General features: G+C 35.4%; 1 protein-coding gene across 1 annotated transcript in view; it reads left to right on the plus strand.

Moving 5' to 3' along the window:
- Window positions 1-16,795, plus strand: part of ETO1 (tetratricopeptide repeat (TPR)-containing protein) — a 28,718-nt gene extending 11,923 nt beyond the window's left edge. The window contains exon 6 of the mRNA XM_089793100.1: window positions 15,907-16,795. Within this exon, the coding sequence (XP_089649226.1) occupies window positions 15,907-16,124 (218 nt within the window). The 3' untranslated portion in view covers window positions 16,125-16,795. The remainder of the gene's footprint in view (window positions 1-15,906) is intronic.
- Window positions 16,796-17,359: the final 564 nt, after the last annotated feature.

Consider the following 17,359-nt stretch of genomic DNA (forward strand, 5'->3'; position numbering starts at 1 on the left):
ATTTTATTTTGGGGACTGTATTTTTTAATTTTCAAATATATAAAATTTAGAAATCTGTATGTATTTGCAGTCTAGACACAGGAATCTATTAAGTTTTGAGCCCAAAAATTAATGAAGATAAACAGCAATAAGCAAGAGCCAAAAACTGAAACAATAACCACCAGAATTACCTTGGGAAAACCTTCCTAAAATGAAGGGGAAAACCCAGCCACACAACAAAATATCATTATATTGATCATAAAAGTGCAAGTACATAGGTTTCCACTTGATTGATTTACAATATATCAAGCAATCGTATAAATAGATTGCATAAGACTTTTCACCAATCACACGAAGGTCTCGAGTCCCAAAAATAAGACCCTTCATATTTCCACATATTCAACACTTCATATTTCCATACGCATGACTCTTCGCATGACGTATGACACATGTCCCTTTACATAAAATAATAACTTAAATATGATCGCAAATATCTCTTTCAGCTGAAGATGACCATAACAGTCATAACAAACAAATTTCCCTCTGATAAAATGAGAGATAAAGATCTGTGTCGCATCTGCAATCTTCAGCACTCCCTCTTAGCAAGAGAGAGATCTTTACTAAGGCATGCACACATACCTGCAATAAAAGATGATAAATTTACATATGTTATCCCAGCATAACATAATCCACCATGGTTATTTCATAAGCACATAAAATATAGTCACACTTACGACCTTCACCATGCCTGCTTATAGAGGGTAGAACAAAGACATTTATTTGAAATATTTTCCCAGAGAAGAATGCATATCCACCATGCCGACTCGCAAAGGGTGATTCGCCATACCTACTTGTAGAGGGTGGAATAAGGGCTTTCACCTTAGACTTCTCCCAGAGAAGAATGCATATCCACCATGCCTACTCGCAGAGGGTGATTCACCTTACCTACTTGCAGAGGGTGGAACAAGGGCTTTCGCCTCAAACTTCTCCCAGAGAAGAATGCATTAATAATTGAGATTTTCTCTTAACATAGACTTCTTCTTAACAGGGACAACTTTAATAATGGTGTCTCCCTCTCAATAGGGACAACTTTAATCATCACAATAAGATGGTTGACTATTGCATAAACTTGCAAAGGGGTTGACATCTCCGTCTATCATGCAATCTCCCTTTGAAGCTGAATGATCTCTTTTTAAACATGATCTACCTGCCAGTCTAATCACAAGCTCTTGCACAAGTTCAAGTTAGCATACACATGATTTGATCATGATTGACAACACTGAATAGTAAAACCTCTTATGGATGTTCTTACAGCTGATCATCAACATCTTGTAGTAATAAGATTCTCTTACAAAGCATACCAAAGCCCCTTATTATGATGAAGCCAACCTATATTTAAATAAATCTTTACACGCACATGGAATATAAAGATTCAAATATACAAGATCTTTGAATAAGTGGAGTTTATCTACTGAGATCAGAATACAAAAACCAAAAATTCAAAAAGATTTAACTAAAAATATATTACCTTCCCATAATGTTGACACTTACCTTCCCATCAGCCTAGAGATAACATAGGGGGATGCAAGAACTACTATGGAATAGTAAACTATTATGCATGCAAAAATAAATTTCCATGAAGGGTCAATAGAGATGATGCTAGATCATCATTGCCATGAAATCCACAAAGGTAGGAATATATACAAACAGATAATGCTGTTACTGCTAAACCTTCAAAGCTTCATAATCACAAATTAATCAGAGTTATACAAATGCAAACAAAATATTGTCATAAAATAGAATTATGATCAAAACATAATACTTATCTCCTTGTCTAGATTTTTAAGCTGTCTCCTCACACTAGAGAACTCAACACCAAGAAGCACTGACAGTAGATAAGTCATAGTCAGCAGATCCTGAAGCTAGGCAGTACTGAACTGTCAAATCCCTCCACTGCTCACTCTTGTCCTTCATAGGCAATCCCTAAAGCTGAGATATTATTTGTGATCCTTGGAACTTCTGTGACACGACTTTCTCTTGCAAAATTTTCGAGCTCCTCTAAGATCTAAGAAGTTCTAAAGTTATCAACTCCCTCCACATATCCCAACCATCCTCCATGGAAGAAGACATTACTAAATCACGTCCATGCGCGAGGGGTGAAAGGGAGCGTTACAAACTAGCGACGTTGAAGGAGGTAAGATTCCACAATATGAGCAATTTGAAAATAATACTCAAACGAAGAAAACACTCTCGAGCACCATGAAGAAATGAATATCTTCTCCAATGCTGAATATATATCATAGAAATGAGAGAGCAAGTATCACTTATTATTCACAATGCCAAAGATGAATAATCCTCTTTGATAGACGAACAATCCGTTCTTGAAAACTAAATGGAAGCTTAAGGATATGCGAACATGAAAAGAGAAGTCGGCAGTTACAAAATGAACTGCTACATACACATCGATGGTGATATGGCAACAATGTGACATTCGAAAGAATTATTTCCGACAAATCCCATCCACGTGTGATACCAAGGATAGGATGTAAAATAATCAATACCAAAGCTACCTATACTTGAAAGAATACACAACAACATGCAGCGTCCGCAGCAAAGACTTCAAGGAATGTGTATGAACTGTTTCTTAAGGCATTATTTAATGCTTGTGATTGCAGAAACTTCCTTTATTTTGACAGCATTGAGCCAAGGCGAATATGACGGAAGGTCAAGCAATGGCTTTCCATTAATGATCACACTCGAAACTGCTGCTATAGACATCTGTGCTCCAATCTCCAATGGGCATAAGGCAGAAACTCTCTATTTGATCTGGCCTTCACGAAGTATGACACACCCATCAAAACTCCCTCTCTTAATTACAAGAGTGTTTTCTTTAAAACTACAACACCAGGCACTCAACCTTTATTATGTGAATGGATATGAAAAATAGACAATTCATCTTCAAAGATATTCAATGTGATATCCGAAAAAAAAAAAAAAACTCTAATGCAAACCCAAAAATAGATGAAGTTTGATTTCACATTGACCGCTCTTATTCTCCAAATTCAATCTTTGCTATACTAGCAAAACTGATGGGAGATATTTAGAATTCCCTTATTGCTGTAATCCAAAATCAAGCTCTGATACCATGGTAAGTTTTGAGCCCAAAAATCAATGAAGATAAACAGCAATAAGAAAGAGCCAAAAATTGAAACAATAACCACCACAATTACCATGGGAAAACCCTCCTAGAATGAAGAGAAAAACCAGCCACACAACAAAATATCAGTATATTGATCATAAAAGTTAAAGTACATAGGTTTCTACTTGATTGATTTACAATATACCAAGCAATCATATAAATAGATTGCATAAGACTCTTCACCTATCACACGAAGGTCTCATGAGTCCCAAAAATAAGACCCTTCATATTTCCACATATTTCCATACACATGACTCTTCGCATGATGTATGACACGTCCTTTTACATAAAATAATAACTTAAATATGATCGCAAATATCTCTTTCAGCTAAAGATGACCTTAACAGTCATAACAAACAAATTTCCCTCTGATAAAATCAGAGATAAAAATCTCTGTCGCAGCTACAATCTTCAACAGAATACCTCATAATCAAATAATAAACAAAATTACCATGACAGAATTGTACATAAATGTTTTTTTGTCAAACTTAATGTGATCACAATCAATAGTAGTTCCCTATAAAATGTAAACTTTTTTTCATGAAGTTAAGGTTGCTATCAGTACACAATGACATGTGCAATATACCAAGTAACCTGGTGGAGGTGGCAAAGGTGGTGGGGGGTTGGGGGGTGTTTCTTCCATGTCCCAAATTCTCAGAAATGTCCCAATACCAGGGATGCAGTGTTTTCTTTGGGGGAAGCCTCCTCTTGTAACAATGCAACCACTATTTACATTAGGTGGTGTAGGTAAGAACACAAGGAGTGCCATCTGCACTTGCACTAAAAGCATGCTGCTATTGCTTGATATTTGGCTCCACCAAAAATAAAAATATTTGGTAAGTGGAAGCATGAAAGTGAGTATCCTTTGACTTTATATCCAAGAGCATTGTTGCCCTTTCCATTAAGTCATTTTGTTTGTGCAAATGAAGACACAAGCTGGATCAGCTATCATGATATTGCTATCATTTTGGCACTCATGAAACATGGATCAATGAGTTTGACTCAAAAATCACACAGTTAAATCCTGATAGCAATATCACAATCATAATCATTATTTATGTTAGGTGGTGTAGGTAGACTAGAAGAACAGAGGGAGTGCCATCAGCTCTTGCACAAAATATCCGCTGCTAGTTCTGGATATATGACTTCACCAAAAATATCCGCTGCTAGTTCTGGATATATGACTTCACCAAAAATAAAGAATGTTGGTAAGTAGTAGCATCACAATCAGTATGCTTTGGCAATACATCCAATAGCATTGTTCATTGTTGCCCTTTCCTTATTGTCACTTTGTTGCACTTTAAACAGATATTTCACAGGTAGATTTAACATTTTTGACTAAGGGTTAAGTTATGTCAAATTAATTAAGTAATAAATTTTGTTTAAGGAGAGGGCTGCCCCTAAACAGGCCGTGTTTTGTGACGGAATGGCTTAATGTTTATAGGCCCAGCCCTATGCGTTTTATATAAATCCTCTTAGGTGAAAGTAATATAGATTATATCTGAACGTAGCATGCAACTTTTTATAATCAACATATTGAATTATTACAATCTCCTCTTTACTTAATGTTTATTGTTATTCCTGTTTTTTGGCCATGTTTATCCCGCTTTGGACCTGGGCAATTTTGAATTTCATTTATGCTATACAACACTGTGTACGTGGAATCCTGCAATGATGTGCATGCACATGTGTGGGTTCACCATAGTTGAAAAAACTTGGATTCCACAATAACTAACTCTGACCCAAAATTTTAAGTACTTCAAACTCCATAATAACTTGGGGAAAAGCTAGGCAAATTTATTGATTGTAAAAAATACGTAGAATTGTAAAAATATTCTTCAAAACATGCATTACCCTTCAAATATTAAGCATACCTTACTTAAGAAAATATTACCCTTCAAATATTAAGCATACCTTAAGAAAAATAAAGAAGATAGATTAAATATATATTAAAGAATAACCCTATAAACAAATATTGGTCTATCCATATTCTTCTATTTCATGTAATACAGTTATCATAAAATTTTGATTGTATTTTATGAGAAAAAGTCTAAATATTGTCAGATTGCTCTCAAATTTAGGCCCTGCATAATGTGAATACTTCCTAATAGACACACAAATATTCCAACAACAAATATTTAATTTTGTTTTCTGAATTTTATTCAAAGACAAAGCTTGTAACTACATTAAACAGATATGATATGCTCGATGTACCTAGTACACAAATGCCTTGTTGGTTAATGGCACTTTGAATTATCTTGTTTTCATTCAGCATGGCTTCCTGATGGTTTCTGTCACCAACAAATCAGTTTAACATTCATGATGGGTTCCATCTATTGATGTCACCAGCTGTTTTAATGGAGTGATAAAACTGAGAACAAAGTTGAATTTTGTTTTCAGAATCTTGAGGTATTGTTTTCTATTCTTCCCAGCACTACCTATATACTCTATTTTTAATCAAAGGTAATCTAGTCCTCAATTGATGACAATCTGACTAACATTTTCCTTCCTTAATTGGTGGCATTGAACTAACAAATTCATTCTTAAATAATTCTAATTGTCTTATTTGTCAAAGCTGGGTAAGCTAAATATTAGCTTATCTTTAATACCTCTACATGGTGCATTTGTGCTCAAGATTTCTCTTTGCCAAAGGATGATAGGTTCTATGAGCTCAAATTTCATGATAGATATTCTTAGGTCAATATGAAAATAATGAAATCAGCAATCGATATAATATGGGTCTTTTTAAGATCACCATCTTCATCATTGACATTAGATGACGTAGTTTGGTCAAAATAACTACAAGGAGTGCTGCTAGTATTTGCACTAAATAATGCTAGCTGTTTGACTCCTCAAAAAATGACGATATTGGGTAGTAGAAGTATTTGTGGCAATCTACTTTTGCTCTACATTCTACAACTTCGTTACCTCTTGTAGTCATTTTCTTTGTGCGAAAAATGACATAAGTTGGAACATATGCAATGTTTTTTTTTTTGGACAATTGGTTGCATTTTGCAAAGCGGATGGAGGAGTATGTATCCATATGGACACGGAAACAAATTCACAAACTATGTAACATCCTGTTTTTCCCGGATCTTAATTAACAACTAACATACTCAAAGAAATATAGTTATTACTTCATTTTCATAGGAAGACAGTTAAATCAGTTTCGTTCATATGAAAGAGATTGACGATTAAAATCAGTTAAACAAAATTTCTTAACTAAGAATTTAAATCAGCATCAAGGAGTTTACCATAGAAATTAAAATCCACATACGTGAAATTTGAACCGATAAATCATTGTAAGAAGGCTTTTGCAATCACCCAGAGTAGATCACAAATACCACTATAACAAAATCATATAACGACTACCATTCAATATCGTTATATCAAAATCAAGTGTTGATTACCATTAAACACCACTATATAAAATTAGGGCATCACATACCACTGTATCAATTATGGCATCGATACTATTGAAACAATTAGGGCTCCTGATACCACTGAATCAATTAGGGCTTTGAATACCACTGTATCATTTAGGGTTTCAGATACCACTATATCATTCCTTTCCTTCCAATTGCTTAACTGTGGCAATAACTCAAGATTAGAAGCTATGCTCATATTTGATATTCATATGAATGAAAAACATTCCATAAATCTATCTCTCGCATCTAGGTTTAATCATTTAAGTTTCTTCAACTACCATTCGATTTCATAAATGAGGTTTAATCACAAAGATATTCTATGAAGATCTTTAATGAACTCTATGTAATGCAAGGGACAACCAACAAGGTATTGTAAATTAATCTGTCTAACAATGCATAACCGGCTACAGTCGGATATTCTAATCAGATAAGAAGTTATGAATATGAAAACATATATTGCAGTCCTAGCAATATGTAGCCGACTGCAGTTGGATGTACTTCTTAGTAAAAGAAGAAACTATGAATTACGAATGCTTATATTGTATTTCTTTCAGTCCTAACAATGTTTAGCCGATTGCAGTCGTACATATACTCAGAAAAAGAAGGAATTACTATTCCTAGCCGGCTGCTATAGAATTGCATGTTAAAACTTTGGAAGGAAAATCCATGGCCTGAAATATATTCTTATTATGTCTGAAAACTTGCAATTCGAGTTGGAAAAATCTGTCCTCCTTTGGATGCTGTCGACGTAATCAAATGCGGAGTACCTATTCCTCAATGGCTAAGTAGCAATGGCAGAAATGCTGCTTGCAAATGGAAGTGCAGATGGGTGCTGAACGTGGCAGAGAGGGTAACTAAAATCGTAGCCGGTATGTAGATTATCTTTCCCTGACTCCTCTCATAGCTTCTAGTAACAACTCGTAATTTCTTGGCTCCTGCCGGTTAAAGGTTATTGCCGAGACTAATAAGAGGAAGTCGGGTTCTAAAACAAATGAATATCCTCTACTCTCATTTCGATTCCTTAAAATATAATAAAATGGCAAGGATAGTAAGAATCATGGCCGAGTGTGGAATGAATGAATCCAACTTCTTTCTGGGTTCACATAAAAGGAACGAGCTATGACTTCTTGGCTCCCATCGGTTAAAAGAAAGATTACTTGCCATTCGAATACCAAATACTAAATCAATTTAACATGCCAAATGTTAATTGATTAAAAGCAAGAATATAAAAAAGAAAAGAATAGAATTGGAAGATTATAATTCAAATATTATAATTCGAATGTTATTATAATTCAAATATATTATTATAATCTTATATTTATATATGTACATGTAAATATATTAATAGGGTGACATCACTTTATTAAATTATTATAATATAATGGTGCCATTTCATTTTTATATCTGTACGTATATAGATATATCTATTATAATAATAAAGTGAAAGATCATATTAAATCCTTAGAGGTACGTTTTATATTTTAACTCAATTATTTTATGTTTCTCAATTTATTTATTTAAATAACTCATGCGAGTTCCACAAATGTTTTCTGTTTCAAGTCGCTAGTTCTCAACCCATCTGCCCAGTGATGGTGATGCTTCTGTGCCTAATTCTTTTCTGACAATGCTTCCACCCCTTCAACGTGTTTCCTGCAAGGAAATTCTCCCCAGTTAAATTATATTATCATAATAAATTATTTAATCATAATTAATCATAACGGTTAACCATCTTCTCAATTCCATGAATTCATTATAAATGATCAACTAGCTTGTTATCTTCATTTGAAATTATAACGGCCAACCATCTCGCCATTTCGCAAGATTATAACAAATTAAACTGCCGATTGACTTCATGTGAACCTCAATGGCTATATTTTAATTTAGGTCAAAAATTGGGATGTAACAACCTATTTAGGCAAAATGAGAGAGTTGAGAGTCATCAAACTATAGACAAGATTGTGATTTTGAAAAAAAAATGCAAAAATGAAAAACAATTCAAATTAATAAGTCCATATAAATAAAAACCTTGTTTTTGATAAACCTTTTGATCGCAAGAGGTTGTAGATGTTGGGAGTGTTTGACCATGGAGTACAATCAATTATGAGCATTTTTCTTATAGTTGTTGCAAAGACTGAAAATATTTTGTCTATTGGAGTGTAAATTTGACAAATTCTTATATGACTACATCCACCAAATCAGGATCATGGAAGAATCTAGCAAATGCTATCTCTTATACCTTCAATAACTTCCACATCTCTATATGGTGCAACCCTCCTTGACAAAGAGAGGGTTTCTATGCTATAACATTTTGGAGTCAATGCCAAGGTATAAAAGTATAGCGAGATGGTCATTGTGTTCCATCACTCAATCAGCATTTTTTGCACACGTTTGAAGGAGGTTTCTTTAGGATCTTGACCTATTGCTTATTTACAATTATTGTCATTTTTTGATCAAGTAAATGCCATCATGTCCATTTCCTAAGACATGGCTTATCTATGTTAGTAGAATGGATCATATTCCAGATGGGCTTGGTTCATTTAGGTTTGTGCTTAATAATGTTGCCTTCTTAATGTTGTACTTGCTTCCATATGAACCAAAGCTGGTTTAGGAGGAGATATATTGGGTTTTAAAATTCTATTAAAAAACAAAAGAATAAGGGATAAAAGTAGAGAAGAATTCATATATACATACATATTTTTTGAAAGTGTGGAACATGGAATTTTATCATTTCATTATTTGGAATAGATCTAAATTTGAGAATGATTTGAGTATGCCTTGTTACATGTGGTGATTTGTGCATTTGGATCTCTTCGTACTTGACACACAAATGTTTGATCCAATTAATTTTCTTTTGTTGCGTAAGTTTGTGCAAGTTGATTGCACAAATTGTCCAAAAGGTGTGTGAATGGCATGTCTCAATCAACAAATTCATAACTAACAAGTTTTTTTTGTGTGTTGCCCATTATAGCTTGAAGAACGTTACCAGGATTCATTTCCGAATGGCCTCTATAAGTATTTTAGCAATATGTTGTGAATCATTTTTTTGCCCTTTATAATCCACAACTTTCGAAAACATTGTCCCTTTAGGGGATGCTACAAACAATCACATTGATAAAGGGCCAATTTTCAACATCTTTTCATCTTTAGAAGTGGTGGGCAACCCTAAGTTATAACCTATGAATCCTTAGTAATCTTCACCTGAATCTTCAACAAGTTTCACTTGCTTCGCGAATAAAGTGATACCCATCTTTTCAAATTTTGGTCTTTGAAACCTTTTGGAGTATCATTAATTTTCCTCATCATTTCTTTCTTATATGGTAAGCAACAACATTCAAAGCTGAACCATTTGCATAGATGAATCTTGAAATTTGTTGATTGGCACTCTTTTGGAATTCATTTTAAAATGACTTTTTTGATGTGTGATAAAAATGGGTGGCTCTTTACCAAGAATTAACTAATGGATGGGAGAAGAGGACATCATTGCTTAAGATCCTCTCCTTCCCAAAGGATGTCCTATTCTATGGGTAGTAACTTCTTTTGTTTGCTCATTCTCTTCAATTTATTCCAACATTTAGACGTTGGCCAACTACATCCTTTTTGCTTGGGCAAGCTCTTGTGCCCATTAGAAGAATACCATGGCTTTCATGTGATTCTACGAGCTTGAATATTTTACACCACACCCGTTGCAAACCCAAACATATCCTTCAACACTTTTTCAAGTCAACTTACTTCCACATCAGTGAATTTGAGTTTGTTTTGAAATGGAGTTGGTTCATGGAGCTAGAAATGGCTGGCTTCTGTAATCTTCATGTTTACAAGTTTGGAAAGTATATATTCCAAACAAATGAATTTTTTTCCCTTAATGAACTTTTTAAACATCGAAAAAATGAAAAGCAAAACAATAAAATAAAATAATCAGTTTTCTATGGGGACGCGTCTTCTATGATTTTGGGGTCGTACTGGTCTCGGGGATGGATTTTTGCCATCTCCAAAGCCGTTTCCTTTTTGCCAAATTCGGAAACATCCCCAAAACGACAAATGTTTTTGGGCAGGAAATTTGGGGACGACCAGCAATACCTGGGATGGTTTTGTTGTCCCCTAGCGGCCCCAAAACTGCTGTCCGCCCCCTCCAGCTGTCCCCAAAACTGCTGGCCGTCCCCTTTTTTTGAGCTAGTTGGGTAAAGGCAAAACACCCCCCAATTTTTTTGTTTTAATTTTTATCGTTTGTTTGGGCCCCTAGTTGTCTTAAAGACATGATAAAAATATACAAGCCATATTTGGTCCATTAGAACACCAAAACACTAACTCTTCTACTGATTTTAAAATTTGAAGTACTTGCTAAGAGGAAGAAAAAAACATAGAGCAGCAACAACAATGAGGAAAGATTGCATTTAATAGTTATTACTAATTGTTTTAGTTAGACTTTTCTTTATTCCATTCTCATTTCATGCATGATACTTGGAGCCTTTAGGCATTTTGATTTTTGCCATATATGTATGTGATATTGTTATAATGGAAGTACTTAGTATTTGTCATTTGATAATTTTCCGTGTATTGATTTTCTAAAATGTGTATGGTGAATGGTTTATCAATGTTATGATATGCATACTTGAATTTTGTCTCTCTATATAAAAAAATCCTCTATGTTTTTATTGCCATCCCCTGAGGCCCTGTCCTCTAAATATTGGCTTTGACCCGTCCCCATACCGGAAACACGTCCTTATACCGGAAACACGTCCCCGTCCTGGAAACTCCGTGGAGCATAGAAAATAACTGAATTTGTTTTTGTTAGAATGTGAAAAAAACTTACCTTTAATTCTGGAATCTTCCCCCATTATCTCCTTGGCAGGAATTAAACTCTTGCATAGGGGTAGTACTAGTGCTCCATTGCTTTGGAACCCTCATTTATCAATCTTCAGCTCTATTTGTGGAATGACAAGCAAGACTGAAGGTTTTGTATTTTTGTGTGTTTTAAGTCATCTAGAGGTCAATTTTAGGGTTAGAGTTTTTTTTTTTAGGTTGAGCAATCGATTTAGTAGGTCAAAAAAGTAAAAAGTGGTTGAATTATCAATCTTCAGCTCTATTTTGTGGAATGACAAGCAAGAATAAAGTTTTTGTATTTTTGTGTGTTTTAAGTCATCTAGAGGTCAATTTTAGGGTTAGGGTTTTTTTTTTTAGGTTGAGCAATTGACTTAGTAGGTCAAAAAAGTAAAAAAGTGGTTGATGGGCTCTTTCTGGTTTGTTGTGTGGACTACTAAATGTTTCCAGGTTTTCCTGGATTTTCTGCAGTGTAAACCTGGAAGAATCTGGGTCCATTCTGGAGGTCCCTGGTTAGATACACAGGGGACTCTGCTTGGGAATGAAGCTGACCCTGAGCCAGGGGTTTTCTGAGCAAACTGGTAACTTAGGTTGCAAGTAGTAGCTTCTACTTGGCCAAAAGTTATTACTATAAGGATATGGTATATTTTAATTTTCTTTGATGGATCTATCAATGTGGAATATGTGGCTTGCAGAGCTCTGGGTCTGTTTTGGGGTACCTGGCGGGATCCACAGGGAACTTTGATTGGGAACAAACCTGATCCAGATCCATGATTTTTTCTGAGCAAATTGGTAATATACTTGGTTACCAATTTGGATGTGGATCTGGAAGCGGATGAATCAAGTGGATGCATGATTTTTTTTTGGGGATGCGGACATGGATGTGTATGTATATATATACAGTTATGCTATGCATATGCAAAGTAATGAAAGAAATATCATATACATCTATGTTTACAATTCTAGTACAAATCAACAAATCATCACAATTACAAAATCAAAATATAGTTGATCATTCAATGTTTATCAATCCGAATCCGAATCATATGGATTCACAAAAAATCCTCATCTCCAACTCTTCCAACTGCTGCAAGTTCAAGATCATTTGAACCGAAATCGGTTCCACTTCCGCTAGATACACCATGTGTCATGATGTTATCAGCATCATCATCCGTGATTGTAGTAAGATCTTGAATTGTTGTATCCAAGTTTGCACACTTAGGCTCTACATCCCAAAGCTTGGCTGTTCATTCCTTGTTGTTAACCTCCTTGCATGACAAAAGGCACAAGTTGATATGAATGCAAACCAATTCTTCATCTTTTTTAGAGCCCAACTGATTATGCTTCACCGAGTGGATAAATGTGTACGTACTCCAATTTTGTGCATCAGCAGAAGAACTTGCAACCTAGAGAAATGTTCACAATTACAAAATTAATTAATAAGGTAAAACATAAAAATAAAAAATAATGTTAAGAAGTGTAGGATGTATGTGGTAAACAAAAAACAAATAAAACTTAGTTGTGAGAGGATTTTGATTGCTAGAGGTTGTAGATGCTTAAACAGTTGAACAATAGAGGTACCACCATGTGATAGCTCCCGTGTCACATTGGTCTTTTATTGCAAGAGGACAATAGTATGAGATGCAAATCGGGTTTCAGACTCCTAAGTAAATTATAATAATATGCCAATAAATATCAAACAAAGTTATATACAATTTGATAATTGAACATGACATAAAATATATTCAAATTAAATAAATAAATGAAATTTACTAATTATAACTTACCTTCAGCAATTCCAAATTGGAGAATGATCTGAATATAGATTGTGACATGTGATGGTTAGTCACAAACATTTGTATTTCCTCTCCCTCTTGGTCTATTTGCTTCACCCAATCTATTTGGGTGCCAATTTGTTGCATGACCAAGTTTAGGGAGTGTACGATGCATGGTGTTCAAAAAATTTGGTCATGCCGGCCCTCAACCAAAGCACTTGCCTGCATTTTTTTCATATCTGTGATCAGATGAATTACGTTCTCACTACCCACCATCTCTATGGCCTCAATGAGTATTTTGGAAATGAATTGTGAATATTCCGCTTCCCCTTCACAATTATTTGCCTTAAAAAACATTGCCCCTTTGGGTGACATTGTAATCACATTAATCAATGGACGGTTGCTCATATCTTTCCATCCATCCGAAACAAAAGAAACACCCAAAGTTTTCCAGGAATTTCAAATTGGTTGAATAGCTCTCTCTACACAAACCCTCCCTTTTTGCAATAAAGTGGTTTAATCATTGACTAGCTATAGGCTGGATAGCTTTCCTATTCTCGATGGATGGCAGAGTTAGGCCAACTCTGGTGAGTTGAAAGGTATGTTGGTCCTGCGTCTGGATCTGCTTATGCTATGTGCTTTGGATCTTGACCTGTTGCTGCTATTGAAGGTGCTATCTCTGCCATTGGGGTCTTAATGCTCACCCTGCTAATCTCCCTGGAAGCTCTGATCCAGAATTGACCGAGCGTGGGTACTAAAATTAGAAATACAAATGTAATAGGATGGTGGTCAATACAGGTCTTGAATAACAAATACTGTCAACAGAAACATGTGTGACTCATAAGACTGCTGAACAAAAAGACAGATGAACAGAAACATTAATTTATAAAGACCATTGAACAATTTCCATTGTTAAGCATCAGCTCTCAAGCGCTTCCACCCCCACCTCTGCTTGGGGAAGCATCCGCATTCCACTTCCCATATCCAAGTAAGTGCATTGGTATCTAAGATTAAAAGATGTGCAAGAAATAATTTTAAAAGAACTGTAAATGAATCTTTGCTACATTATGTAAGTTTACTGTAATGAACATTAAACATATGAAAATGATGTGTAAAGCTTACTCTAATAAATATAAAAATATGAAATGATTGCATTTTGAACATTAACAATGCAATGGTTAGCAGAGTTTTGGAACTCTGGGATCAAAGTGCAAACCAAGAATAAGTATAAGAATTGCAAATGAAATTTTGGCACACCAAGCAAAGTTTAAAGGTTTCAGTTAATAAACATAAAAAACATGGAAATGCTTAAACGATAATAATGGTAGGTGGTTCTGGGTTAAGGAGCAGCGCCCCTTGCTGAGCTCTGGGGGCAGAGGCCTGAAGGGAGTGTCAAGGGGCAGCGGTCCTTGCAGCAGTGGGGGGGCAGAGTCTCCAGCGGGAGGTTAAGGGTAAGCACACCTAGCACGCTTCCTGTCACGATAAACAAACAAGGCCTCCAAATTCTCAAACCTTCATTAGGAATGCCATTCACAAAGCTTTGACCTTTTTTGTTGTTGTTGTTGGCTTAAGGACTCAATTTCTAAGTGGGGGCTATGAGCTACTCCTAGGTGTCCCTAGGACACTAAGGGGGACTCCTGAAAGTCCCAGAGAACGCCCTGCTATTTCTGACATCTCAGCAGCATCCTGGTGGTGTTGTTGGTTTGATGTGGGAAAATCCCCGTCCCTGAAATGTCAGGAAAATGGGCAGGGGATGTGTCCCCATGTTGCACTGCTTAAATGTGAGATTTCCTTGGTCTAATTTTCAAACATTGGCTTACAGGCTCACGATCTTTCCACCAGAACTAGTTTAATTGTTCTTAATCTTTAGTGAGATCACCCCAAACAGCTGTATACTGAGAGTATGATTCTGCAATTGGCATTTGGTGTATCCACTATCAATAAACATGGATTTATATGAACAAACAAATTGAATGCTGATAGAAAACATAATTGGAATAAAACCTTACAGTTTAACTATTATCCGTATATGTTCCGTGATGTTTCTTGGATGAGAATGACAGGAGACTGTGGGATGTGTTTTATCTGTCCAACCGTGTATTTCTGAATATTTTAAATATATATAATATATTTGTACTAGAGGGTGTTTCATTCAAACTTTTTAAGCTTATCTACTCGTGGACAAAATTTAAAACTAAGAGTCTAGACATTTATAATTTAATGATTCAAACAATGTATCAAAACTTAAAAGCAATAGGAACATGTTCAATGGTTCATTTATTCAAGTATGTCAGCAGAAGAAAACAAATGTAATATATAATAATATTTGATTTCTATGTTATTGTTCAATATCACCTTGAAGTCGTGGCAATGCCTTTGGGGGATGAACACCATTCTGGGGGCTGGGAATGCTTCCATTTAATGTAGCTAGTATACTGTATCTGTGCAGCCATGATTACAAATATAAGAGGATTACATCTCCTTTTCTCAGACCCTTCCCTTCATGGCAAGGGATCAGAAGTTAATAAAGATTAACAGGAGTAAAGGGCTATCTTACTTATGAAAAAAATATTGACCAGACGATGGGTGGTTGTAGAGGTTATTAACTTTAGATACTTTCTGTATATGTTGTGTAATCTACACGTCTGTTTTTTCTTATTAGCCTTTATCTATGTTTTTGCTTACATCTTTTCTAATGTGGGTGCAGTGCTGATGGATGATCGGAGAGAAAATGAAGCAATCTCAGAGCTTTCAAAGGCGATAGCATTTAAAACTGATTTGCAGTTGCTGCACTTGCGAGGAGCATTCCATGAGTCTATAGGGGACACTGAAGCTGCTGTACGTGATTGCCAGGCCGCACTTTCTGTGGATCCAAATCATGGGGATACTATTGAACTTTATAATAGAGCCTGTGGTCGGCAATAGTCAATGTTATGTTAGGGGAGACCAACCTTCGATCATTTTACAGTCTCTCATTCTGCTCAGCATTCGAGAGGAACAAGTTGTGCCTGTTCTGAACACAAAGCTCCTGGATTTGAGTCGGGTGCAGTCTTCGGATTATTGATTGGCGTAATGGAATTGCATTGGCCATTATCTTGTCTATTTCACTCTACATCTATGGCTGAGAGTTTACAGCAAGACGTTCAACTGGAATGATTGTGAGTTCAAAACGTGGCAGGTTTGTTTCAAGTAAATCATCCCTCCAGGTGTTCAATTTTAGGGTCTTACAAGATTCTATCTTCAGAGTGTATTTCGAAATCACAAAGCTCCTGTATTGTCATTGAAAGCAGTTTATTTAATTTAATTGACTCTAAGGTGACAAATGTAATCCTGCCTTAAGGTGCAGTCAGTGGCAAACAAGATCAGTTTGTTTGAAAGACCAAGATTTTTACTAATAGCAATTAGGAGCTTGTCATGTATCATGTGAAGGATGAGTTGCGGAACTGTATAACAAAGAGGTCAACCATTTTATGGATAGTGATCTGGAGCTCGTCATGTATAATGTACAGGATTACTGTGGAACAGTGTAACTAACAGCTTTGAAGGCATTGGTCCAATCAAATTGAGTTCCTTTCAACTCATTTTCAAGACCCTAATGCATGTTGCAGTTTTTATTCTATTTTTTAGCACCATGCCAGGTGTAATTTTAATGTGCGCATATAATGAATTTTATTCTACTGGAGTAATTTATTTAGTTTGATTGACCCCAAGTTTCAACTTGCTTACAGTTTCAGATTTTTAAATTTTGATGATGGAAAAACTTAAAGAGGGTAAAGGCTAATATGGCCAGCCACTAGAAGCTTCTCGTGTATCATCCATAGTAGTTTAATCTGTGCAATAGGATGAGTCAACTAAGGAATTGTTTTGATGTGATTTGTTTCAACATATTAAGAAGCTGTAATCATAGCATATGGTGAGAAATTTGTTGAATACTACGACTAATGTTTGTGTGTCTTGTCTGATCATTGAATCAGGGGAAGACTTTGTTGACAACCTAGAATATATAAAAATATATAAAAATATCATCCAAGAACAGTAGTACAAAGCAGTCAAGGTAAGAACATAATACTCCATTTATTAGGCTCATGAAAACTGGTGGAGCATTTGTCATACCAAAGGGGACTACTGTAAACTCATAATGACCATACCGAGTGCAGAAT

This window comes from Cupressus sempervirens, chromosome 7 (genome assembly GCF_028749045.1).
Source record: "Cupressus sempervirens isolate cs-2001-9-10 chromosome 7, ASM2874904v1, whole genome shotgun sequence".
NCBI classification, from domain to species: Eukaryota; Viridiplantae; Streptophyta; class Pinopsida; order Cupressales; family Cupressaceae; genus Cupressus; species Cupressus sempervirens.